At 39.9% G+C, this 27,500-nt stretch overlaps 1 protein-coding gene and 1 pseudogene across 1 annotated transcript in view; both read left to right on the top strand.

Moving 5' to 3' along the window:
* Positions 1-27,500, top strand: part of LOC140939220 (U3 small nucleolar RNA-associated protein 15 homolog) — a 133,554-nt gene that overhangs the window by 58,659 nt on the left and 47,395 nt on the right. Inside the window, exon 8 of the mRNA XM_073388796.1 lies at positions 17,548-17,683. Coding sequence (XP_073244897.1) covers positions 17,548-17,683 — 136 coding nt within the window. The remainder of the gene's footprint in view (positions 1-17,547; positions 17,684-27,500) is intronic.
* Positions 9,297-10,063, top strand: LOC140936693 (uncharacterized; annotated as a pseudogene).

Raw genomic sequence — 27,500 nt, 5'->3', positions numbered from 1 at the left:
GAGAGTGATCACTGCCTGTTTCTGGGAGCGTGACATTTCACCACTAGTGAAAATCTCTTTGACACAGTTGATGAAAGGTTTACTAATAATTGCCCAAAATTTACTGTAAAATTCGATTGGAAGTCCGTCATTACAAGGAACTTTGTTACCCTGAAAACTTTGTAAAGCTTTAACACACTCCTCCTCCGTAATGCTACCTTCACACGAAAGCTTTTGTTCATCTGTGAAGCGTGGGATATTTAAACTATTCAAAAAAAATTCTGTTGCTTGCTCGTTACCCAAGTTCTTACTCGTATATAATTCTTGATAGAAACGTTTTTCCTCAGAAAGAATTTTGAACGGATCAGTAGTGATCGAACCATTAATCTTCAATTTTTGCACATGTTTTTTGACATGGATCCTGTTCTCCAGATTGAGAAAATATTTTGTACTCTTTTCACTGTGTTCACACCATCGCGTCCGTACCGTAAGTTATTCTTCATAAAAATGTTCCATTCTTTCTTATGCTGTATTAAAGTCGCTTGCATTTTTATTGGTAGGATGACATTCGAACGTTTGCTTTGCTTTGTTAAATTCATCTTTTAATATGTTCTCCTCATCTTTTTTTCCTTTTGCTTTACGTTTTGAAAACTGCACTGCCTGTGCTCTAAGACTATACTTAATCCAAATAATCCCTATAATTATATTTTCTTCGTCTTCCGGATTGTCATTTTGGAGTATCGTTCTCTGATTGTTCAGAAAGGTTATAATGTCTTTATCCTTATTTGGTGCATAGATGTTAATCAGCACATACAGTTTGTCCTTGATGTCCACCTTCAGGATCAAATAACGCCCCAGTGGGTCTTCGAATTTTGACAAAACAGTGCAGTCAAACCCTTTTTGAAATATATGGCAACTCCGTACGAATTTGAACTACCGTGTGACATGATCATATCACCCCCCCCCCCCCCCCCCCCCCTATTCATTTTTCCATTGTCTTTCAGAGTCTTTCTTTGAATGAGTTTCCTGCAGAAAGATTAGGTCGGCCTTTTGTTTTCGACACCACGTAAAGATCGTTCACCCTTTACGAAAGTTATTTATGCCCCTTACATTCAGTGAGATCAATTTACAAGTGTCCAATACCATCTTGATACAATCGGCGAAAGAAAGGTAGGGTTGAAGAAGCTAATCAAAACAAGGAATAAAGCAAAAAAAGAATAATGAAACTTGTACATTATAAAACGAAGTGTGAACCTTTGGGCTAAATACCTAAAAGAAAAAACAAAGGACCTGCAAATAACAGTATCTATATCAAAAGAACCGCATATCATATAAGTTGATTAACTTCTTAAATACTGTACAAAATGCAGAAAGATCCATAAAAAAAAACATAGAAATCACGAATACTAAACACCCAGAAAAGCTTAACACTGCAGGGAAAAAAAAACAGCTAGGAGAGAAAAAAAAACAAAAACCCTTACCTATGCTCCAAAAGTGAAAAACTATCGAGCCTTGCCAGAAGAAAAAAACTACCTTTCGTAAACTTTCAATCTCATTTTCTAACTCCCTCACCGTTGTGAATAAAGCATATGGATATTAACAAGAAATGCCTTTTAAAACCGGACATAAGACGATGAAAAGCTTGTCAGGCTCGGATTTACTAAAATACGCATGTTTACCGTCTTTCCTGGCTTTTTTCAATTTGGCCATTTGCATTTTCCTTAGTTCGTGTAACTCCTTTGGAATATTTTCATACATCTTGAAGTTTGTGTCTTTAAGCTCACGACCACACTTGAACACACGTTCCCTGTCCGAATACCTCAAGAAGCGGGCTGTGGTTGTACGGCTACCATTTCCACTACCACTCCTAGGTTTTCCCATTCTATGTACACATTGGAATTCAATGCCTCTCGCGTCCTCTATACCAAGAACGTCTTCAATAAAATTAACAAGAACTTTTCTCGTGTCTTCAGCGGGAGCACTCTGTTGGGCTGAGGTTTCAAACGATTCCTGTATCCCTTTACACTTCAGGTTTTCCCGGCGACTGTAGGCTTCCAGAGATAGGATTTGCTTACGGCATTCATTGATATCTGCTTTTCTCTTGTTCGCACTTTCCCGAAGCTCAGCGATTTTTTCTTCAATGAATTTTGTGTTTTCTTTCATATGGAAACAATCTTCTTCAAGAGACCTCTGCTTTCCTTTAACGGCCACGACGTCAGTCTCTATATAGGATACTTTAGTTTGAAGACCCTTCACTGTCTGGTTAAGCTCGTCCATTTTTCATCCAGCTTCGTTAGTCTCTCGTTAGTCATCATTTGTCTCGTTAGAATAAGGTCAAGCTTCTTCGTGAGGCTTTCACTTAGGCTTAAAGCTGCCATAACTTCATCATCACTGTTAGCTTATCACTTGCTGGTGGCAAGATTGTCGATTTCAACCTTTTTTCATTGGGAGAAACTTCAGTAGAGCTGCTGGATGAAAAAATACTTCTTGATTTTCTCTTTGGGGTTAAATAAATTGACGAAGAAGCCATAGGCACTTCAGAAATTTGGTAAATTTCTTAACGGCAAGCGGAGCAAGCTAACACACGTCTACATGCCGCGACGGTCTCCCCAGTCAGTCCCCAGTAAATTGATTGACAATCCATTGTTGGATTTCGCAGATATTTATTATAAAGCCCATTTTTCTTCTTAATACACTTGATAAGCACATTGGATAACCACCGCTTTTTTACAGGGAAGCACACAATGCTTCTTTATAAAGCTATTGTACGCGTTTTTGGGATCATGATAACCACCAAGGGAGGATCAGTTAATTTCTTTTAGCTTTTCGAGAAAACTCGCTAAGTTTTCTTTATTATTGCCTCGATTGTCCACTGGGTCATGAGCGTGACTGTTGGAAGAGTCATTTTTAGAATGAATCGAAAAAACAGGTAAGTGGTCAGAGATATCAATAATCAATAAACCATTTCTCGAATGATCAAAAAATTTGTTTGCGAAAATGTTATCTGGCAATGTTGCGGTGTGAGAAGTTATTTGGGTGGGACGTGTTATCATGGGAAAAAACATATTCAAGTGCAAGCCATCAAGGAATTCGCCAGTGTTTTGGTGATGTTGAAAGTTCATTAAATTCAAATTGAAATCACCCATAATAAAACATATTTTGTTCTCTCTAGAGATTTTCGCTAACAGATCATTGTGTTTTGACACAAAGTCACCAACTCTCTGATTAGGTGGCCTGTAAATAACACCACGGATAATATTTTTCCCATGGGGTCTTGATATTTCAATAACAGAGATTCCACAACATCAATATCGTCAAAACTCAAGTCAGCCCGGGTTTTAAAATCGAGATTGTCTGAAATATATAATGCAACACCACCACCAGTTCTATTTGGGCGATGTTTGTGGATAAAATTGAAACCATCTATGTCTACTGAATGGGAATAATCGTTTAGCAAAGTCTCAGAAATGTAATTAAAGAGAACTTAATATTCAAGCATGTCAAAAGAAAAGAAAGGCTGTTTAGATTATGTTGAAGACTACAAATATTTAGGTGTAGGAGCGAAAAATCTTCATCGCATAAATTATCATTTCTCAACATTTCGTTAAATTTGTCTTCAATGTAGTAATCATAGAGGACGTCATCTGTACCGAAATTAACATCAGCATCTATATCCTCAGAACGAGTTAGGGAAAGTTGTGACTTGAAAATAAAGGATCATGATTTAGGCTGGAAAGTCTTTCAGGATCATAATGGACCGGGCCATGTTGAAGTTCGTAAATTGCAAGGTTAACACTGTTATCGTCTAAAGCATTAAAAGGTAAAGTGTGATCGGGAATCGAAGCCATGGCTTATAAACAATAAGTATATAAATACGCACTATAAATATTATAGAAAGCTAAAGCACAAAACTACACAGCTACTTAACTGGGACGCTCAATTCTGTCTTTAATAACCAGCCTGTCTAAAACGAAATAGGCTATTTTCCCGTTTTTTCTCGCTTCTTCGAACTTGGGACGTTGCACTTCTCTCTTGTCAAGGGTTTCTTGTGCCAGGTCTTCATTAACAAAAATTCTAGGGGGCTTGATTCTCCTTGCATTTCTGATGATCTTTTCTTTTTGTTTCCAATCGTGGAGGCGACAAATGATGGTCCTTCGACGTCTTACGGAGCCAGTTGTAGCATTTGCTCTTCTGCCGACTCGATGAGCCCGCTCGATATCCGGTTCTTCATTGAGGTTAAGCTTCCCTTTGAGTATCTCCTTTTCTTCTGGTTTCGGTGTTGTCCCAGTTTCCGCTTCTTCCTCTCGAATGCCGTCCATTTGAATATTACCCCTTCTACTTTGGTTCTCCAGATATTCGATCTTATCAGTGTGGTAATCGAGGGAGCCGCACATCTTTTCAATCTCTTCTTCGAGCTCATGCAGCCAGGATGAGCATGGTTTCAAGTCCTTGATATCTTTCTGGGAGAACTCAAGGCTCACCTTCAAGTCGCTAGTGTCTTTCTCGTAAATATCTAGTCTACCTTTGATTTCTGCGACTTGGCCGATGACGGAATCTAGCCGTGCGTTTACGTTGGCCAACAGTGAGTCGAATAAATTCTTAACATTCTTTCTTGCACTTTCAACAACTCCCTCAGTGTCGCCATTGTGACAAGTTTAGGTCCCATGGAATCAGCTCCTTGAGTGCTAGCAGCCTTCGTGGTATGAGTTTCAGGCATAGTTAATTTAGTTGGAGTTGTAAATGGCAAACAGTGATAACAAGAATTGAGTGGAAAAACAAGATTCACTCTGAAATTAAAGCAATTATCGCGGAGTAAAGAAAGTACGACCGTACGCCACTCTTAATGAGATGCACTCACTTTCAATGATTGGAGTAAACAATAAAAACCACATGCAGCGTTCAAGTTAAACATACTGACCTATATTGCTCGAGACTTTCCCAGTAGCACTGGACTTCATTTATTAAGTAATGATATAGAGGGACATCACAATGAAGCTTATGTCTGTCCGATTGGTTGCATTAGAGAGCTTTAGCAAAGTCAAAAATTCAAGTAATGGGTTTTAACAAGCAAAAAAACTGATTACTCTGCACGTGCATGATGATGCACACTTTTTGGTTGAATTTCTTTGCCGTTGCTGCACGACCAAGCCCGGGAACTTAGACATAAAATATCCAGACGGGACGTTCTTCTTGAGAACGTAAACAAACGACCACAAATTTTTTCTTTCTCTTTAAACTTCGATTAGATTCATTTGAAATAGAGGCGATTTTGACACTGTCGCATTGTAACTGCACGACACAGTCATGCGTACAGAAGTGAAAATGATAATAATTATGCGGATTTCGGACGCTACAGTACAAAAAAGACGGACAAAATGAGGTTGAGGCGCGGGGTGCACAATTTCATACAAAGCACTGTATTTTGTCCACCCAAGCCTTGACTTGATGCCTTTTTTTACCGGAATTCAGGAAAGGTCTACAGCAAACGTGCACGATTACCAAGAAATGTTATGGACTGGTAGCAACATCTCTATTTGGAGTGTCAAGCGAATATGTGAGTGAGCTCTCACTTTCTTTCCCACACCTTGTTCCTATGTCTCCTTTCGTGTGCCACTTGGGCGTTACTTCTCTCAAAATCTCTTAAATGGACAGCTTGTTCGCTTTTGTAAGAGATAGTCGCCTCATCATCATAATGGCTCAGTCGATTCCAAGCATACCCATCCCCCAAAAGCATTTATCAAGTGTTGGAATCTCTTTTGGCTCTCAACACCTGAGCAAAAGCAGACAAAATTACTCAAACTGTCGTTTGAGCAATGGTTGTGCCAATTTTCCTATAGTTTGCCAGGTAACAAAAATGAACCTCTCCAGGGTATCCAGTAGCAGTTATCAACCCCTCGTCAAGTTTTTGTCTACTAAACTGAGCTTGGGCCGTCTGTACTGTAGCCAAACGCGTCAATTCCAACCTTCTTCTAAACTGAAAAGTATCCCTGTGTTGTTTTAAAATGTTGAAAATGCTTCGTGTTAATTTTGTATAATGTTGTTACAATGTTTGATGTTGGGCTCTCAAACTCATTAATTATTCATGTGCTGATGACCCAATCAGCTTGCATCAATTGAGTCAGGTGCATGTATTTTGATACCCAATGAACATACCGATCAAGACACATTCGATTAGTTCAAAAACTGATCAAGACACTGATCAAGAAACTTGAATTTTAATCAGCCTTAATACTAAATACAGTATATTTGCCGCTTCAGTCATTACTTACAACAACAATAGGGCAACATACTATTCTTTCAACTTTTCCGTTGTAGAAATAGATCGTGTTCAATAACAACTTAGCTGATGTAGTTCCCAGCAATTTCTTCTCCCAGAATGTTGCTTCTTCTTGCTCGCTTACAAACTCCTTCTCCTCCTTATTGCACTTAATGTGAAGCCCTTCTCGAACGCCATCCTTCATCTCGGCATCTAAGCAACGTCGGAACAGGACAAACCTTCGAAAAACAACACACCAAATTCAATTCCCAAAACAGTGCATTTTAAAATTCTGAACAATGCAGTCTAAAAGTTGTCAATTACCGTTTGTCACTAGCGTCCAGAGGATTTAAAGCTTCGGATCCATTTTTCTCCTGCAAATAACGCTTGAGCGCACAAATTATACCATAAACAGTCTTGGGAGGGTATCTTCCACCGGACTTTTTAGATACCTCCATCATGAATTTTGACAACCAACAGTTCAGCGACAGAGCATCCATTCCAGCAATATCTGCGCTCAGAGCGGTAACCTTGTGTAAATCATAGTCCTTGAAGAGACCACCACAATCTAATACCGGGACTTGAACCTCTCTTAACCTCTGGCATTCCACAAAAATGCTCACAGCGGACTTGTTTTTATACTTAGTTGAAGCTGGAATGGCGTCATTCACCAGAACATTTTCTTGAAAAGAAGTTTTAGGAACGCGAAATCGTTCTGATCCGGACTCGACCTCCAGCACGCGCGGTAATGTTAATCTACTAAAAAACCCCCCAGCATGGCCGCATATTAAATATTCATTTTATTTGCCATGAATAAGAAACAAACAATAGCCTCTTGAGTACGTCTTCTAATTACCTATTCTTCGGAAATAATTCCACTAAATTCTCACACTAGTTTGAGAAGCCAGCTCAAAAACTTGTGCTTCGGTTTTCATCAGGGGTTCCAAACACATCGAAACAATAAAAGCACTCCGCCTTCGGCGTCGTGCTTTAATTCGTTTCTTGGTGTTTGGAACCCCTGAGGAAAACCTTGCACTCGTTTTTGATCTATCATGTTAAAGTAGGTAAACTCAACAAAAACAAAGTCTGTGTGCAGCATTTTGTAGTTTTAAATTCATTATAAAACAACAACATGAAAATAAATAATAACATCAATGAAAAAGAGACGTAAAATGTTCAGTTCTTTTCTTCTGAAAAAGCTGTAATGCAAACGGTAGATGTTCTCAAGGGCTGTTTGCTGCTCCACCTTGATACAAACACTTTGATATTCTACCAATTATTTTTCCAATCAAAACGTTTCAGAAACAACCGAAATCAAGCTTCTTCAAAAACTATACATTTTCAAATTTGATGAAAGCTGTGCCCGGTGAAATGGGAAAAAAAGATAGAAAACTCAAAGAATTGTCCATCCTCACCAAGATATCCAAACATGTCATGTCGAACTACATGGGAAAACTAGACTGCAATAACTTAAGTTTTGGGTTGTTTACCATTTTCATGGGCAAACGGGTGGGTTCGCGATTTGGGTAAATGGTTCACAAAGTTCAGGACTGGTAAATTTCGTCCCAGAATCGCATTTACCATTTGTACAAATCAGTTCCATTTTCCAGAAATTGGCTGCGAAGACCTGAAACCACAGGCGGCCCAGACGTAGTATGTGTCAAATGAATATATTAATATTCACATGGACAAAATAGGATGAGTCGTCGAAACTCCCATGAACTAAAATAGTCCAAAAGTCAAAATATAACATAACAAAGCTAAGATACCTTTAACTGAACGCATCCTTGTCTTTCCTGGCCGGTTAAAGGGGCATTTTGTTGAGTTTTGCAATTGTAGGTACTATCCACTAAAGAAGAATTAAAGGCCGGCTACAAAACAAACAGACCATCTCCACGCGCCTTCACGCGAAGCGCTATAAATTTGAGAATAATCGACGAATCCGCTCCAAATTGCCATCAGCTAATCTGCGGGTAACGTGTGCTCCTGCTTCTTGCTCGCTGGTTCCACAAAACCCATCGCAACTGCACAATAATCGCTCGCTCATCAACAAACACTGTTGACCCTTACGCTTCGATATGACCGCAAACTACCAGGTTTAATAACAAGTATACTTATTCGAGCCGGCCACGCTGTTCGAGCCTCTGTCGTTTTTGCTCTTGTTCTACACTACACTTGCCAACCTGGATGCTGGGATTGTAGGAGATCATGTGTAAGGGACTGGTCTTCTCCCATATGCTGGTCTGAAGTGGATACAACCTTTCCTACCGCCGGAAGCCCTGCATTTTTGTTCCATCTACCGCAATATCGAACTAGTAGAGCTAGTTTGAAGGACAATGTGGCTAATGAGCCATTGTTATCTGGTGTTGTCGGAGAGCTGCTTTGTCATCCGTGATAACCAGGAATGTTGTGCATCTCGTATCAAGATCAAGCGAAGCAAATCCCGGTGTGCATATTACTCCAATTCGACCGCGACATTCCAATGCCTACTCCAAGGCGACCTGGTATTTAAACAAAATTCCGGTCCCATGGGTGATCAATCAACCATTCACGCTCATTGTTCCGTTACACGTCGTCGCGTCCCATTGTCCACCAGAACAAGGAACCACTCGAATCTTAATACAGTTAAGAGAGCGCCAACAACAAAGCATTTTAACACGCCAATTCTTGAACAACAGGACAACAGGGCTTTCCAGTTGTGCAGTTTGAATGCAAGATCATTAAGAAATAAATCAACGGCTTTTGTGGACTTGGTATGTGATTTGAAGGCTGAGTTGTTTACGATATGCGAGTCCTGGCTCCATGATCTTGACTCTGCGATTGTAAGTGAGCTCACTCTTTCCCGGTTATTCGAAGCTCTATCACTGTCCTCGTGTTGATCGTAGGGGTGGCAGGACTGCGCTGTTATATCGGGACGGTCTGGATGTAAACAAAGTGTTTTCAGCCGAGCGATCTTCGTTTGAAGTGTCGGAATGGCTTGTGGTGTTCGGATCTGTTCGTCTGCATGTTGTCATCGTGTATAGGCCAACATACTCTGCGGAGCATCCCGTGACTACGAGTGTTTTCTTTCATGAATTCTCAGTCTATCTTGAGTCGTTAGTCATGTGTAATGAGTTACTGTTAATATGTGGTGATTTTAACATTCATATGGACGTTCCATCAGACGCTGACACCATCCGGCTCAAGGACCTGTTGAACTCTATGGGTCTGGTATAGCATGTCAAACGACCCACGCACATACATGGCCACACCTTAGACTTAATTATCACACGGCAGGCTGACGATATTGTGGACGGTGAGCCCCTTCCTGAGAGATATTTCTCTGACCATGCTGCCGTGATATGTAAGCTAAGTGTGGCCAAGCCTCCGCTAAGAATTAAACATGCTGAATACAGGAAACTCAAATCAATTGATATGACTAAACTGAAAGAAGATATCCGCAATTCTCAGCTATGTCAAGACCCGCCTAATGATTTGAACATGCTGCTCGACTGTTATAACACGACTTTAAGATCACTATTAGATGATCACGCGCCCGTTTGTTCTCGTCATGTCTGCACTCGACCCAGGCCCCCGTGGTTCAATGAAGACATAATTCAGGCTCGTAGGGACAGGAGGAAGGCCGATAGAAGATGGAGGGCAAGTGGTCTCCAAGCAGATCTTGTAGTATTTAAAGCTAAGCGAAATTATGTCATACATTTGATGAATGAAGCTAGATGTACTTATTACAAGGAATTCATTGACGAGAACAGTTCGGACCAATAAAAGCTGTTCCGGGCTAGAAAGAGCCTACTAAATCTGCAAGCGGACAAGTCTCTCCCACCTCACACTGACGCCTCTGTTCTTGCAAGTGAGATGGGTGAATACGTCATCCATAAAATAGTGGCTATTAGATCAAAGCTAGCTGGTGACACGGTCTCTCCTGCGGTTACTGAACGGGCGCCTCACGGTTCATCGAGTAGGGATGGCCTTGTCAAACTATCAGAGTTTCAGCCTCTCTCCGAAGAGGCTGTAAGGAAGATGGCTGTGGCTTCTATGAAGACATGTACTTTGGACCCTCTTCCATCATCCGTCTTGTTAGTTTGCATAGAGGAGTTACTTCCAGTGATTAGTAGGATGGTGAACGTATCACTAGAGAATGGCTACTTTGCAGATGACTGGAAAAGGGCAGTAGTACATCCTCTGCTCAAAAAATCTAGTCTTCAATTGATAAACAAGAACTTTCGGCCTGTGAGTAATTTACAGTTCACTTCAAAACTCACAGAGAAAGTGGTTGCAGTACAATTACAAGAGCACATGCTAGTCAATGGCTTGTTTCCGGAATTGCAAAGTGCTTACCGCCAACATCATAGCACTGAGACCGCACTACTCAAGGTGAAGAACGATCTCCTAATGGCGATGGATAAAGGTCAAGTTACGCTGCTGGTGCTTCTTGACTTAAGCTCTGCATTCGACACCGTTGAACATGAGATCCTTCTGGAACGATTGAGGGCAACAGTTGGATTGCGGGGGAAAGTACTTTCATGGTTTGAGAGTTACCTTAAGGGCAGATCGCAGCAAGTGTCTATCAACGGAACTCTCTCAAAGCCGTTTGATTTGAAGTGTGGAGTTCCTCAAGGGTCGTGCCTGGGCCCGCTTTTATTTACCATCTACGTGAGTAAGCTGTTCCAGATTCTAAAACACCATCTGCCCTCCGTCCATACTTATGCTGACGATACACAGTTGTATTTGTCATTTAAGCCCTCTGACTCTTCCAGTGAAGTCGAAGCTGTATCAGCCATGCAGAAGTGCATCTGCGATGTCCGAGCATGGATGAGGGAGGATCAGCTGATGCTCAATGATGACAAGACTGAGTTCCTGATTATAGGTACTCGTCAGCAGCTCTCAAAAGTTTCAATCCAAAGCATCAAGATTGGGCAGACTGAAGTCTCTCCTGTAGCCTCTGCGCGCAATTTAGGCACATGGTTCGATACGCATCTAGATATGGGAACTTACATTACAAAGACTTGTAGCAGTGCTTTCTATTATTTATACAATATACGTCATATTAGGAAATATTTATCCAGAGAATCAACTGAGAAATTAGTTCATGCTTTTATTAGTAGTAGATTAGATTATTGTAATAGCCTTCTGTATGGAATCCCGGAATATCAGACTATGAAATTGCAACGTGTTATGAATGCGAGCGCAAGACTTATATATCGTGCGCACAAGTTCTGTCATATAACACCTCTACACGCAGAGTTACATTGGTTACCAGTGCGCTCCAGGATACATTATAAGATACTCTTGATAACTTTTAACATTTTACATGGCCTATCACCTAAGTACCTTTCAGATTTAATTAGTATTCAACAGCCTTCGTCCTACCATTTGAGGCGCAACGACAATGGTCGTTTGTTGCAAAGACAAAGTGTGAAAACAAAGAAAACATTGGGAGACAGAGCTTTCCAGGTAGCTGCTCCTTTCCTGTGGAATAAGCTGCCAAGGTCCGCGCGCGAAGCAACGAACTTAGAATCTTTTAAGACTTTAATTAAGACATTTTTATTTAAGGAATCATTTCAGTTATCTTAGTTTATCTCCATCTTTTTTTGTAATTATCTTTTACTCATTTTATGTAAATATTTTTTTTAATGATTTTTATAGAAAAGTTTGTAAAATTTTTAGTTATTAATTACTGTTGTGATGCGCTTTTGAATATTTTATAGAAAAGGCGCAATGCAAATAATAAATGTTATTGTTATTGTTATTGTTAATACGCGACGTGAATATTGAAGCTTAGCGACCGCGTCCGCGCGACAATGCAGCACTTGCTATGGAAGGGATGGTACTGTTGCTTCTAGGTCAATCGACACTGAGCGAGGGTCCCCTGCGTTAGTTTTGGCCAGAAAACAAAAGGCGATCGCGCGACCGTCCGTAAGTTTTCAACAGGGTGTCCTTGGTTTTCAAATTCGAATTCTTCTAACGTTCGCTGTCACAGCTGCTGTCAAATTGTTCGTCCAGCCGCTTGCATAGGTTCTTGACTCTACTAGACCTACTTGCTAAGATTAATTAAATAAACAGTGCTTTCCAGAACTACGTCTTACTCCACAATATGTTGTCCAAACTGGTGAGGGAGGACGAGGATTTTCCGCCCAGAAAAAAGGCAAAATCTGGTCTCGGCTATGCAGCTGAATAGAAGATACAGCTGAAGATAAGCCGGTAAAGTAAAATTTATGTGCGCGATATCTTTATAATTATTATTATTAATATTATTATTATTATTATTATTATTATTATTATTATTTTCAAAACTTGGGGGCACCCAATGACGATTTCTTCCTAAATGCATTGAAAACACATTTAAGGCTGTCCAGAGTACTTTCAAATACATTAGAAGCGGCGCTACTACATAAATTCAGTCAGGAGGGCTAAAAGCGAAGCTCTTCATAATATTTATAGTTTGCTGATACTAAACATAAAATCGTGTAATGCTAAGGAGAGAAGGCAACGAGACAAGGGCACCCAACAACGGTTTCCTCAAATACATTGAAAACACTTTTTAGCTATTCATAAAGTACTTTTAGCTCTATAGAAATGCATTCTAAGAGGCGCTATCTAGAGGAACTTGAGTCTTTTCTTTTTCAGATTCCTTCTTTCATCACATTTTTGAATCCAAAAATTTTAGGATTCCTTTTTACTCGCTACGAGAAATAGCCTAACCCGGGGAGTGAAATGTGAAAAATTAAACTTCAGAAAATCGAAGGGAATTTATTAGGAACATTAGATGAGCTTCGAAATTTATACATGAATGGAGTGGTCATCTAGAAATTTTAAGCCAAGTGAAAGAAAATTCTAGGCAAAATTTGCTTCTCCGAACAGACATTTTACAGAAAGCAGTCGTTGGATGCCCTTGCCGAGAACTGTGAAAAACAACAATAGGTCTAACTGCAGCACACTTTCTTGTACATTTCCTTGCCGTTGATTTGCATGATTGCAACGTGAAACGTCCAGAAAACGTCCTAGTTTTCACTTTTTATGGAGAAAATGTGGTACATGTTTTTGATCACTTTTTCCACTGCCGCTCATTATTTTTTAGCTCCGGTATAAAATTCGTATCTGTTTCGGTGATCCTACGGCAAATTGGATCTTTTGAAACTTACGAGGGCTTCAATATTATTTTGCCAATTGATTGACCTAGAAGCAACAGTACCATCCCTTCCATAGCAAGTGCTGCATTGTTGCGCGGACGCGGTCGCTAAGCTTCAATATTCACGTCGTGTATTAAACCTGGTAGTTTGCGGTCATATCGAAGCGTGAAGGTCAACAGTGTTTATTGATGAGCAAGCGGTTATTGTGTAGTTGCGATGGGTTTTGTGGAGCCAGCGAGCAAGAAGCAGGAGCACACGTTACCCGCAGATTAGCTGATGGCAATTTGGAGCGAATTCGTCGATTATTCCCGAATTTATAGCGCTTCAAGTGAAGGCACGTGGAGATGGTCTGTTTGTTTTGTAGCCAGCCTTTAATTCTTCTTTAGTGGATAGTACCTACAATTGTAAAATCAAGAAAATGCCGCTTTAACTGGCCAGGAAAGACAAGGATACGTTGAGTTAAAGGTATCTTAGTTTTGTTTTGTTATATTTTGACTTAAGGACTATTTTAGTTCATGGGAGTTTCGACGACTCATCCTATTTTGCCCATGTGAATATTAACATATTCATATGACACATACTACGTCTGGGCCGCCTGTGTTGAAACTGGTATGAAAAATGGCTGTAAAGAAATGGAACACGAATTTCCGTTTGGAAAATGTCATCTGGAAAAACAGGACTACCTTTTCAGATGTTCTGCTGCTGGCGGAAATTTTCCGTTGGGAAGACTCAAAAAAGTCGTGTACCATTTACTATTAAGCCGGATTTCCAGACGATTTTTGTAAATGGTGAACAACCTTGGCTATGTGGAGGTTAGCGGTTAAAGTTGTGTCGTGACAGGATGGTTGCCCACTTCATTTGGGCCTTCGGAACGACACGACAGTAAATTCGTTCCACGCTGCATGTACACGATGCAAACAACAAACACAACAACAAACTTCAAAGCGTACCCTTGATACTTTTAGAAGGCCACAAATGATCGATCTTTTCCTTTTTTCAGTACGAAGCAAGCAAACCAACACCGGTTGCCGTTGTGGCTATCGTTTAAATTAAGAAAACCAGAAGTCAAGATAGCGGCAAACCAGATGTAGTTAATTGATAAACCGATAATTGATATTAATCGATAGTAATTGAAACCAATCATCGATGAATATCGATTTCCGATAAAAGAAATCGATAAAGAACAAAAGTTGTGACTTTGATTAATCGATTAATATCGTCGATTTTCCGATAGAAATCGATAATGATTTTTTAATCGATTACTATTGATTGTATGAAGTTTGATAAATTATTTTTTATCGTTTGATAAATTATTTTTTCAGAGACCTAGATTTCTATTGACTTCTGATATCAATCAATATTAATCGGTGGATAAAATCGATTTAATGTCGATGATATCGATTGATTTCTGATATCGATTTTAATTGATTAACTATGTCTGGCGGTAAACCAAGTAATTTTCACCACTTGTTCCTTTTAAACCCTTTTCAATCATTTTCAATTGAACCAAGCGATTATTTTTGTCCGTTTCTTCCATTTCCCGCAAAACCCACCATTGCATGATATTATAGCCAATTTTCACATGACAAACCACATTGGGTCGTGGTGGTGCAATCAGCTAATCGTACAAACTTGGTGTCTGGTCTGACGGAATGCAGGTGAGTTGGTTCAAACCCTGGGTAAGCCAATACAAATAATTATTTATTCCTCCAGTATATTGTAATATTTACTGTAGCCTAAAGAACTGGTAGTGATATGGAGGTATCTCGACGTAATTCCGGTCTCACTTCAGGAGCAACTTTAGACCATTCCTGAGCTTCGTGAATCCTTTACTTGTCGCTTCACCCAAGTACGTAAGTAATGGTCATCAATTCCCACCACCAAAAACAATCCGATTATTACATGATGAGACGAGGAATGCTTGTTCTGAAGGAAAAAGTCGAGATGGGTCATTGCAAATATCACTTTAACTGGATAGTTGAATCATGTGAAGAATCAAAGCAGCAAACGAAAAATAACAATGTGAGAACAATAAGCCTAAAGGTAACACAGAGGTAGATGGAACAACTCTATTTTTTTTCGAAACCCGGGCAGGTAAAAACGAAATGGTTAAAAGGCAATTAAATTAATGACATAAAGTGCATGTTCGCCAGTAGTTTCATTCCTGTAGCAATATTGTAAAACTGGCTTAAACGATTGGACTGCAGAAATAAGAAGTATAGGTGGGATTAAGTTAACTCCTTTTTGGCGCAGGAATACAGTAACGCCAATGCGGTCATAACCTTTTTTCTTTATCTCATGAATAAAATGCGTAGGAATCTCATTACGATTAGGTCGTGTTCTATTTTTTGTTAGTTTAAGCGATCTAACAGGTTTTCTAGTTACTTTAAGATCGATAAATGTCTTCGTTTTCGATTGGTTAATTAGGAAATATGAAACGTTGTCATTGGTTAATACATTGTGGCTGAGGAATAAAGTTAAACTCGCCTGAGCTGTAACATAATTATGCAAGTTCTATTTTCTGCCACTGTGGTTGTGCTAGTTCCGGTTCAATGATTCTTGGCGCGCAAATCATGTATATTAATGAGGGCAAAGGCAAACTAGCTCTTGTAGAAACGAAAGACAATGTTTTACCCATCCCTCCTGTTCTTCCACAATTAATTTATTTCTGTTTATTTCTATTTTGCCTCCAAAACGTCGACCCCTCATCAACCCTACATTGAACCTGCGAATTCAGATGTGTTTGTGACTTTTGGGCATCAAGGAGTGACAACCGCAAGCTACGCAATCGCAGGCTAGGCTAGGCAAGGCTTGGCATGCTCTATCTTGCTTACAGACCTATTGTAACTGCTCCATATGGTGCCCCGCCCAAATAATGAGCATTTGCCTCCTTAAAATTAAAAAAGACCCAGAAATGACACCATCTGCAAATGCAGATGGCCTTGAGTCTAACCTCCAGGAATCTGAAAATAATCCTAGCAACAGAAGGGGACTACAAAACTCTCAATGTTGCAGTTCAGAAAACATCATTGGATTGCTGCACAAAGCAAAAACGTTTTGCTCGTTGTCACTTCACTGGAAGATATACCTAGTAGTATTTGTGCTATCTTTAAAATATTTTTCAAGAATAGTACGAATTTGAATGACTGAGTACCCGGGGTAGTCAATCGATAAAAATCGGTAGCAATCAAGTGATTTTTAGCGATTGATAATGAAAATCGGCAAAAATCAATAAACATAATTGCTGTGTCAAATCAATATGATCGATTTTTCATGACTGAACAATTTATAACGGAAGTCCGCCATTGTTGTTTTTTGGCGTGAGTTAGATAGTACAGCTGAGGAAACATCCACGAGTAACAACTAATCAGCAAACATGAAAAAGAGAAATGTGGAAACTATTACACACATAAGTTTCTCTCTAAATCTCTTTATTTTGTACATAACAACAACGGGTTGGCCTACTTACGTTCAGTTCTCGCAGGTAAGTATCACAAGAAATACAACCTAAGCCTTAATTTCAGACATTCTTTCAAGTCGAAGGGATGTCCGAAATTCAGGCTAAAAGATTTTCCTTGACAGATTTCCACCATTTTCTGTTATCAATCGATAAAAATCACTTGATTGCTAATTATTTTTATCGATTTCGATTTTTATCTATTGACTAGTCTGACTAATTCGGGATGTAACTACACCCGGAACTACACCAACACTATTTTGAAGGATGTTTGTTCCTTTGACTCTCAGTTGCTACTCAATTGTCAATAAATTTACTGTTTGCATGAATTCAGTTTTCAGTTTTTGATGATCAGATGAACAGATGTATCTTCTGATATAAATCGAGGAAATCGGGGAAAATCGAGATGAATTGATGAACGAAACGAGTGCATCATCAATTTCTACCGATTGATCAATACAATCAATATCAATCAAATCAAATTTATTGATTTTTATCGATTTATTGATTGATAAATCAATACCGACTTTTATCGATTGACTACTCCGGACTGAGTATGAAAACAGCGTCTACTTTATGAAATTCAATTCACAAGCATTACATCTGGATCTTCTCTACCTACTTCTACATCCTTTTTTCGTGTATTCTGGGTTTTGCATATGGATTGCTTCAACATCTATAGAGCTATTGATTAATTAAGATTGCCTCTATTTGTTTTGTTGCAGGAAGCAACATGATAAAAGTATGGGATCTTTTAGGAGGTGGCAGACTGTTGACAGGATTTTCAAACCATCAGAAAACCATTACATCCATTTCTTTTGATGGAGAACACCGACATCTGTTCTCTGCTTCACTTGATAGGTATGCTTTCAAATGCAGTAAAGTGTTTTAAAACAAACCGATAATAGCTGACATGTAGTATGCATACACGTTTGGGTGGCATTGATTGCCATAAGACGGGCCTATTGGATACTGCATATTTTTACAGTATTCTGCAAAAGTAAAGCAGTAGCCACATTCAGTGGTAGATGGGTTGTTATTAATACAATGTAGCAGTTGTAGGTCATAAACTAAATCAAAGTAAAAACTATGGGTGACTCGTGAATACCTTGTTTAGAAAATAATAGAGAAGGTACGTGATAGTGAAAATAATGATATACCCAAGAAAAATTCCGGCTACCTTGCACACGCTTTGTGTATTCACAAGTGTATTTTCTAAAAATTAGCGACTACAATTTTCAGCTTCTGTTATTGGTAACTGCAAAAATTTTCAGGGTGGTTTTGGGTTGTTTTACGCTTGTAGTTCAGATTACACAGCTGCACAAAAGCTGGACCGAAGTTTTCTACCTTGTTCCCCTTGTACCCTCCCTAATCGTTGACTTCACTTTAACTTTCGCGCCTGGGGTGGACTATAAACCACAAACGCCAGAGGACACACCAAGAAGAAGAGGAAGGGAAGTAACCGAATTTGCGCTACATTTCTTCTAACAAATACAAATGATGGAAGATACAGCAGTAATACAGGCTGTATATTTCAACGTCTTGATTAATTTTGAAGATTACGCGTGTTGTTTGTGTTTTTGAATCGCGCTTTTCAGGAGGAAGCCAAAGCAAAATGAAATAAATGAATTAATAGAACAGAAAAGAAAAATTAATTTCAATTACAGTAAAATACGAAAAATTTCAAAAAGAGTAATAAGGACAAGTTTTAGAAGAAGGGAGTTTAGGCAGAAATAGGTAAGGTGAGGTCTCGACAATAACTGCTCGGACGGTAGATAATGTTCGATTTTTTTTAAAAAAAAAGCGTACTCATTCAATTCTCTAAAGATTTGTGAAATGCTTTTCCAAAGATCAGTTGTCCTAAATGAAATCATCTGCTTGCCATTATTTGTTCTTACGTGAGGTTTATTTAAGTTTTGATTGGTTGCATATCTAGCGGGCATAAAGAAAGGTATCGCGAAAAATGTCAGGTAGTAAACCTTTATGCCAGAGATGGGTAAATTTTAAAGCATGTAGAGAGTAAACCTTGTTTACCGTGAGTATGTCTAGTAAATTCAGCAACGGGGGAGCACTCTTGGTATCTTTACCATGAAAAAACAATATTAATCTAGCCACAAGATTTTCAATTTGCACCTTCTTTAGGTGCAAGTGATAGGTGCTACCCCATGCCAAAATTGTATATGAGATGTTAAGTTTGTAACAGATAGAAAGTGCCCTAATTTTGATATAATTCCGATATTCCCTGGAAATTGGCGTGCAAATATATGAGATATGATATTTCCATGAAATACAATCATTGATAGTAGTATAGAGGGTGGTGGTTCTGTTATACCATGTTCACAGCTTGTAAGCCACCCTCACACCTCACCCACTTGCTTGTTTGGTGTGTGTGTTGGGGGGGGGGGGGGGCTTGCAAGTTGTGAACAAGGTGTAAAAGAAGGCTCCCACACTCTATACTACTTTTGAATCAGGACTACACATACCATCGTTAACACAATTGTAAACAAAACGGAAACTGGCTGAAACCAGTTGAAACTGTCATAAAAACCGTAGTTTTCTGATAGGAAAAAAAAGAATTAGAGATTTGAAAATGTAACAGTACATATAATGATCACTCCAAACAAACCGGGGAAGCGCTTGCAAAGAATTTCAATGGGCAGGATGTATGGCCATTTTTTGCAAGCCACCTTAAAAAACTTTAGACCAGTCAATTCGTAAAAATACAAAATGTAGCCAGCTAAGAGTTTTTCTTTATGAAATGATTGAAAAGGTTGTGATTAGGGACAGCTTTAAATCTGACTTGTTTACCCAATTATTTGGCGAGGAAATGATTTTTCAAAGGATCATAGACTTGACAAATTTGAAGCAGGATGTTGAAGGGGGGGTTGGCCAATTGTTTTCAATATTGTAAGAGTTGGAGCAAAGTGATTCTGAGCAGAGCAACTCGGGAAGAGTCCGTTGATGAAACGACAAGGACGTTGTTGCCCCTTGTTAACAGAGATTGGAGCCCCTCAGAAATCTGGTACAAAAAACAATGATAAACGTTTTAACAAATGCGCATTCATTAGAAATTTTCGGGAAGGTATTCAACCTCGTATTGTAGAAGTGCAACCCATAATTTTTAAACTCTTTTTTTAGTTTGGGTTTGGTCTTAAAGAAAACTCACTATTTCTGTTTTGAGATTATTTTCTGAAATTTTTCTTAATATTAAAAATGAACCATGAGTGTAACCACCATATTGTGGAATAAGCTTGTATACATCCTCCGAAGGGATCTTGAAAATGTATATGCCCGACCAATGTTACCTTCCCATAAGTTATAGCAACAAAATATGTAGTAATCAATAGGATAATCTAGGTAGATTTGATTGAAATGGAGGTGGGTTTATTTAGAATGATGGATGGATGTTTTTATTTTCTAGTTTATTCCATTTTTATGGCCGTCACCGCTAATCTTATCAAAGGAAGACCGATAAATCCTCTTTGATGACTTTCTCTGGAACTGCTGAATTCGGGCTTCCATACGTTCTTAAAATTAAGCATTTTTCAGTTACAATTTTGGTATTTTGGAGGTATTTTTGTAATGACTATTTTTGTTTCGCCTCAGAGCGCATGGTTTCAACAAGGGATGTGAAATCCATAGTTATAATAAAATAAGATGTATCTTAATTATCGAGACACGCCTCAACCAACAAATTTTTCACATGGCTGCAGTTCAAGCCGGTTCACAAGCAACCGTAATAAAAGCAAACTGGTGGCCGCCAGACCTCTCAAGAGGGACCCCCAAACCCCAAACCCCAATCCCCAACCCCCACCCAGTCCCTCTTAAGAGGTTTTCTATTTTATTATAATTTTTGTGGGCTGCCCCAGACATTCTCCAGGAACACTCCGGTTATTATTTTTGTTTTTGTAGGGTGTCGCAGATATTCTCCAGGAACACACCAATTTTAGAGTTCCCCCACCCTTATCCCTCTGATTTAAGGTCGAACCGGCACTTCCACCGCCTGCAGGGATGAGCATAGCTCTACCCAACAACCCACCACCATGTTAAGGATTCCCAAGTGCACTCACGCATTTGCCACATTGGACATCGACAAGTTATCATAGCCCCGCGGGGTTTTTGGCCTATGATAACAGGGTGCTTTGATCTTGGTTTATTGTGAAGGCATTAGCTTTTTTACCAACACAACAGTTCTATCTCCTTTTTAAATGGACGTTTTATGACACACCTTTAAATTTCCCTTCGTTGTGGGAAGAAAAATTTTAAGTGTTAAGGCGCATGTGTACCTTGGTTATAAATATTGATTTCTACTCAAGGTCATAAAAAAGGGATTGCATCTTCCGTGGGGGCTTTCCCTTTGATATTTGTATGTCTGTAAAGGTTACACTTCTCCTACTGTTGGTGAGTCTCGTGCATCCAACACAAGAAGATTGTGCTGTTTAAGAAAAGATTGCCAAAAATCACTTTCGGCTGTTTCGTCATAAGTAGCAAAATCAATTATTATTAGAGTGTAGAAGCTATATTTTCTCACATAACCGGCAAATTCATTTACAGTTTATATGAAATTGGGCAACATGAGGAGGAAAGGTCAACCCATTTAGACAATTGCGTTTATTTGCATATTACAATGGCAAGGCTCACAAACCTCGAAAACTACAATGTCAATGACATGTTCTTTTCAGTACCGATCATCCACAAAATCCCAAACATGTAAAAACCTGTCAACAAATCAAAATTTCAACCAACTACGGTAAAGAACCTGGGCCATTGATCATCAAGACTCCCTGTTTGTTTTTGTTTGGGTTATCCAAAAAAAACAGACTTTGAAAAAGGACAGCTGATGGTTAACACTGCCAGTATGTCTGTGGGGGAAAGAGGGGCTCGGTAGGGAAGAAAGGCAATTTTATGCAAAAACGAAAGAGATCGTAGAACACTGTGAAAAAGTTTTGGAAAGCATGGGACACAAAAATGTGGATCTGAACCCCTTTTACAACAAAAAAGATGAAAATGGAAAAATCCTGAAAGAAAGGTCACCCGTTCTTTATGCCAAGGTGCCATAGTTTAGCAGTGACATTACAGCCCCTTTTTGAACAAAGGACAAGATCGTTAATCCATTCGATTTTCATGACAAGCACTGCTGGGCCAAACTGGCCCTGAAGATTGAAAGCATTTTTATTTGGGCCAAGTTTGTGTCTCTGCAAGTAAAGGTTTATGAAGTGCTTCTGAAGCCTCACGAACGGAGAAAAAGCCTTTAGTTGATGAAGAAGAGGAAAATGAAATTTTTACACCATTGCAGATTATTGAGGAGCTTTTTCCAAATTGAAGCTATAAAGCTGTAGATAAACAATGCCCAATGAGCTCTGTCAAAGATGCGACAAAGAAATGGCGAACACGGATGGCGGTACTTTTTGTATTTTTAAATTCCTTCTAAGAGAAAACCACCGAATTGCTGATGAGATGGGATCGATCAACAAATTTTGGAAAGAGCAACAGACAAACTGTACTCATTGTTTTACCATGAGAAGCCGCAAGAAACAAGGAAAAAAGTTTCGAAGAAATTGTATAATGGGGTACATCAACAGCACGATTGATGAAACTTCGAGTTCCACCAGGTCCCGCAAGGCCACAAGGCCCACCGGGCACCCAGGGGCCCTGAGGACCAGAAGGACCACATGGCCCACGAGGGGGTTACAAGGAACCAAAGGTGATTCATGCCCAGGGAGACGTCAAGGACCAAAAGGTTATACAGGGGCACAGGGTCCCAAAGGTGAGGCAAGATCACAGGGGGTCCTGCCCTAAAAGGCGAAACAGGCGCTCAAGGGCCTAAGGATGGCTCAGGTTCACAAGGCCCCAAGGGTGATACAGGAGCACAAGGCCTACATGGCGCTCAAGAGCCAAGGGGTGACACAGATGAACAGGGGCCGCCCAGACCAAAGGCTCCCCCAGGTCCACAAGGTAAAAGTGGCACCATCAAAGCCTCCCATAGGGCGAAAAATGTATTCCAATACCCAATGAAAGATGTCAATGAGTAGAGCACTGAGGACAGTGTAAATGTCATGAAAATTGACGACCTGAGCATCTCATTGCATTACTTGCAATAGGAATATCGCTTAGAAATGAAAACCCTATCCTCAGGGTCCTGACAACCCGAGCTGATTTGTTGGTTCTGTTTGAAGTTCAATCTTAAATTTTCTCGGTTTTTTCGTTATAATGTCAATGGTTGACCCCCAGGAAAATATTTTTGACTTCAACCACATCCACACAACCCTGTCCAAAGGGACATGTGATGTATTGAAAAATGTCTACACCTATTACCACAAAAACCATTACAGCTATACCAAAGAAAAAATTCTGATTTGCAACGTCACTGGCAAAGCCGTGATAACTTCAGCAGTTACTGGAGGCATTACTTTGAACCCCATTGTGTTAACTTCTCTGACCGTGTTTGGCGTAATAGTCAAAATTGTGGTAGGGGCAATGCAAGATGACAAAAAAATCGAAAGAGCCAACTTCACAAGTGCGGAGTATAAAAAATCTCTTGATGTGATCTGGTTTTATCTCAGAGGCGACCCCGACAATGAAAAAGAGTTCCTTGATTAACGACTTCATCAGTTGTCACTGGATGGAAATTCCAAATCAGATAAGTAGAAAGTATGACAAACTGCGTCATAATTCTCGGCTTGCACTGTCACGCAATGAAAAATAAAAATGCAAACCATTCAATACAGAAGGACTAAAATTCTGGGAAATGAAAAAAGATAAATATACAAAAACCCTTGCCAAGAATCAGGTCTGTGAAATATTTCAAATGCGAGATATTGGGAAAAACGGTTTACCTAAATTTATAAAGCTTTGTATGGAAACGCCATGTTGGTGTCCTTTTCAGGAACACCAATATGGCCGCCGGATACCAACAGAAACATCTGTTTTCGAGTTTTCCTACTAGTGCGTGAATTCTTCGCTTGAGGAACTCATAAAGATTACAGTAATATTTATTCTGAGACAAGGAATGTTTAGATTGCAAAATCTCCAAAAATCGGTAATGTTTTTAACCCACATAAGAGCTTTCCCGGCCGCCAGCTAAATGCCGCGTCACGCAAAAGCCTGGAAATTCAACCGTCCCCTCTCGCAAAACGAAGAACCGTTTCGAACCAAAAATTTGTTTATGTAAAGGTGTTTAGGTATTGTAATACCTTGTGAAAGTAGAAACTCAGAAGAATCGGTAGTTTCTTAGTTTGATTTTTGGTGACGTCACGTGCAACCCAAGAATACAGGAGTGGCCAATTTTCTTACTCTGAATATCTTCACGGTGCTTAAGGTCTGCTGGATGACTGCACTTGCAGTGGTGATTGTCTCGATCAAGTTGCAAGTCACTGTTTCTTTTATTGTGAAAGCAGTAAGTCTTGTTCATGAACGTGCACATCTGTTGCGTAACTACACTCCTCTTGTCGCTATTTTCGTAACGCTCACCACAGTGCTGGTGAAATTGGCTGTTAGCAGTCCAATGAAACTGTCGGTTTGCAATGAACAATCAAAAGTTCAAACCGTAAATTAATATAGGATGGACGAAAAACTTTCGAAATTTACTACAGCCCTACTGGAAAGGCATCGCTGCCATCAAAAAGCTTGTAGCCACTGGAAAGTCTCTGAAAATGATGCGAAAAAAATGGCTTATGCAGCAAGCCCTTTGGTAAATAGATATTCCTGCACCAAAGCACATTTCTCGGCTTAAGTTTGACATGCCCACGCCAAACAAAGTTCACCAAGCCGACTTAATTTTTTTTTTTCACATGACAGTCTGGGCGGAAGGCGGGGCCAAAGAGCTTACAAATATGTGTTAACAGTCGTTGACGTTGGCTCTGAACGGCAAAGTTGACTGCTTCACTGGCAAAAAGCTTGCTGAGGCCATAAAAGAAAGAGCTGTTGCTGCAAAGCCTGTGACTTCTTATAACAGACCTGTTGGAATGAATTAAAAATTTCCCACTCTTGTTTACGTGCATTATCTTACCAAACGGGTGAGCTGGAAGGCAGGCACAAGCGTGCAACTGATCCTATTTGGTCACTCAACGTGAACAACATCTGTCACCAAACCACTTGAACCTATATTGTATTATCTGAAGAATGGGCCCAAACGAGGCTTTGTTCTTAAGTTGTTGTTGGTTTTGCCTCAATTCTGTTCTTCCTTCAGCAACTATATGACATACTCATGCAACTCCTCGTCTGTTCATCTGTATCCATATGCAAAGGTGTCAATGCCATTTTGTGCAATGTATCACTTTGAATCAAATGGGTTCAGCGCGATTTTGTTCACCCCTCCCCACAGATCTCATGCCCCTCGCTGCAGGGCATGTTCATTTCATTCCTAAAGATTTTTTTGGTGAACAGTGCTTCTTTGTAATGTTCATAATGTGTCTCTTTTTTCACCACATATTTTTTGTTCCTTTCTACTTTTTTTATGTTTTTTCCTCTGTGAGAATGGAATACATTTTGGGTCGAAGGCAAACACACTCAGTTATTGGTGTTTCATTCATCTCGTCTTTCATCTTCCCCAAAACCTTTTTGTTTGCGCTACTGTACAGCAGGTGATCTTTGGAGTAATCGCTTGTGTTGTACAAATTCTTTTTTGCTTCCATGTCCTTATAGACATGGTCGGTTTGTATCTCCAGCCAGAGGCTGTCTGTGTCAGTATAGATGAGCTCGCACTTGGTCCCGTACTGGCTCTTAAGCTCATTGCATTAAAAATCGTACATCAGTATTTTGCTGATATCGAGCATCATCATCCCAGCATAAAAAGGCTTGTCCAGTTTCACACACTCTTTGTGCATTCTGAAACTGACGAGATCGTTGAAAAATAGTGTGCAACCAGCGAAAAGGAGACTCACTATGAGTTTGCAAATCTTTTCGCTTTCATCTCCGCAGACAATGTGAACTTGCTTCTGCACATTCTCCATTGTTTTTCCAAACACGGAATTGTTCATGAGGTTGTAAAAGTTCTTCTCAAACTTGTTTTTGGCCTGTTTCTGAAATCCTGTGTTCATTCGGTTGTATGGCTCCATCCAGCACTCTTGGTCAAACTGCAACACCCTGTGAACCTTCTTGAGTTTCATCCCCTGATTGAGATAAAACTGCAGATTTCTGTAATGCACGAGGTAGTTCTTTTTGTCTTCCAGCGTCAAGACAAGCTCTGTTTCGTTGTGTTTCAGCCCCAACTCATCCATCACGTTTTTTGGTAATCAGACATCGATTCTCTCTTGATTTTCTTTTTCTCTGGGGCAAGTGGATATCCATTGTGGGCTCTATGCAGCTTTGCTGGGTACTCCAGATCCGCCTCGAGAATCTATCTTCACCTTGCGTGTTGCATGCACATAATTGCCCCTCCGTTGGCATTACAGTCTTTCATTCAAACTTCCCCTTTCGGCAATGGTTTACACATGGCGCAACTGTAATGGTTATTCACATCAATTTATTGATTGTAGTTGTTTGGGTTGCTTGGGTCGTAATCTTTCACACACGGGTTGTTGGCTTTTGCATACTGCTTGCTCACCATCGAGATTCCACCACAGGTCCCTTGCTCAATGAACAGATACATGTCCACATCTGTCAACAGCTCCAGCTGCACTCCTATCTTTTTTAGCATTGTGTCCCAAGGCAGGCCCGGCGATGTATGGTAGTGTGCTGGATCCAGCCTGTACGGTTTCAACTATAGGGTTCAGAGTTTTTAAAAATGTACGCCAACAAGCAGACGTCCGTTTTCATATAGAGATCGTGGTAATCCCTCAGGGTCTCCTGCCCGAAAGTTTTCCACACTTTCTTTGCACGTTTGAATTGTACGTTGCGTGATGTGCTTGTCATTCAGCAAATTGTAGAATTGGGTCTGTGAAGGCAGTTGGGTTTCCTCGAACCTTTCCCAGCTATCCATGTACTGGTACAGATAGCCCCAATCTGTTGTAACGTGTCTCGCTGTTCTTCATTCCTGCTAATTCTTTGGTGTGCACGAAAGCATTCATTGGAAGATTATTTACAAGAGAATACAATGATGCTTGCAAAAAGTTAAAACTGTCGATGAACTGGACCCCTCCCAAAGAAAAGCTGATATACTTTTCCATGTTTTGAGGAATGCACTCCAGTTTCCTGTCTTTTATTTTCGATATCTCCTGAAGGAGATGTTCATCGTACCCTTGAGATTGTTAAAAACCATAGGAATAGGGTCTTGTTGCGGTCTTATCCAGAGTTGCAAATTGCATGCAGAGTGGGCTGCTCCACAATATTTCCCAGTCACGTGGCGGTGGTCCCTCACGGTGTGTCTGTAGTTAGAGCAATGCAACGTTTGGAGCAGTATGTACAATCCTCTTGATTGTCTTTAATCCACTTTGTCGAGTGGTTTGCGTTGAAATTTGTACCTCATAAATTTGTCTTTGAAATGGCACCTTTTGTGTGCCTGCTGGCAGTACTCCATGTTGGGATCGTACACAGACATGGAATCCAAAAAGGACTCAATCACCTGAGGCTTTTCACGGATGTGGCAATTGGTTGACATGTTGAAATCTTCCCAATCATTTTTATGGGAACAACTTTTCTCAATTCTTCTCTGATCCTTTCCTCCTGTTGGAAAAGTAATTTCAGAAACTCTTCTATAGCGTTTTCCCTATGGTAGAGTTTTATTTCCGTGGCTTCTCCA

This window comes from Porites lutea, chromosome 5 (assembly GCF_958299795.1).
Source record: "Porites lutea chromosome 5, jaPorLute2.1, whole genome shotgun sequence".
Classification (NCBI taxonomy): Eukaryota; Metazoa; Cnidaria; class Anthozoa; order Scleractinia; family Poritidae; genus Porites; species Porites lutea.
This window is presented reverse-complemented; position numbering and strand designations above follow the sequence as displayed.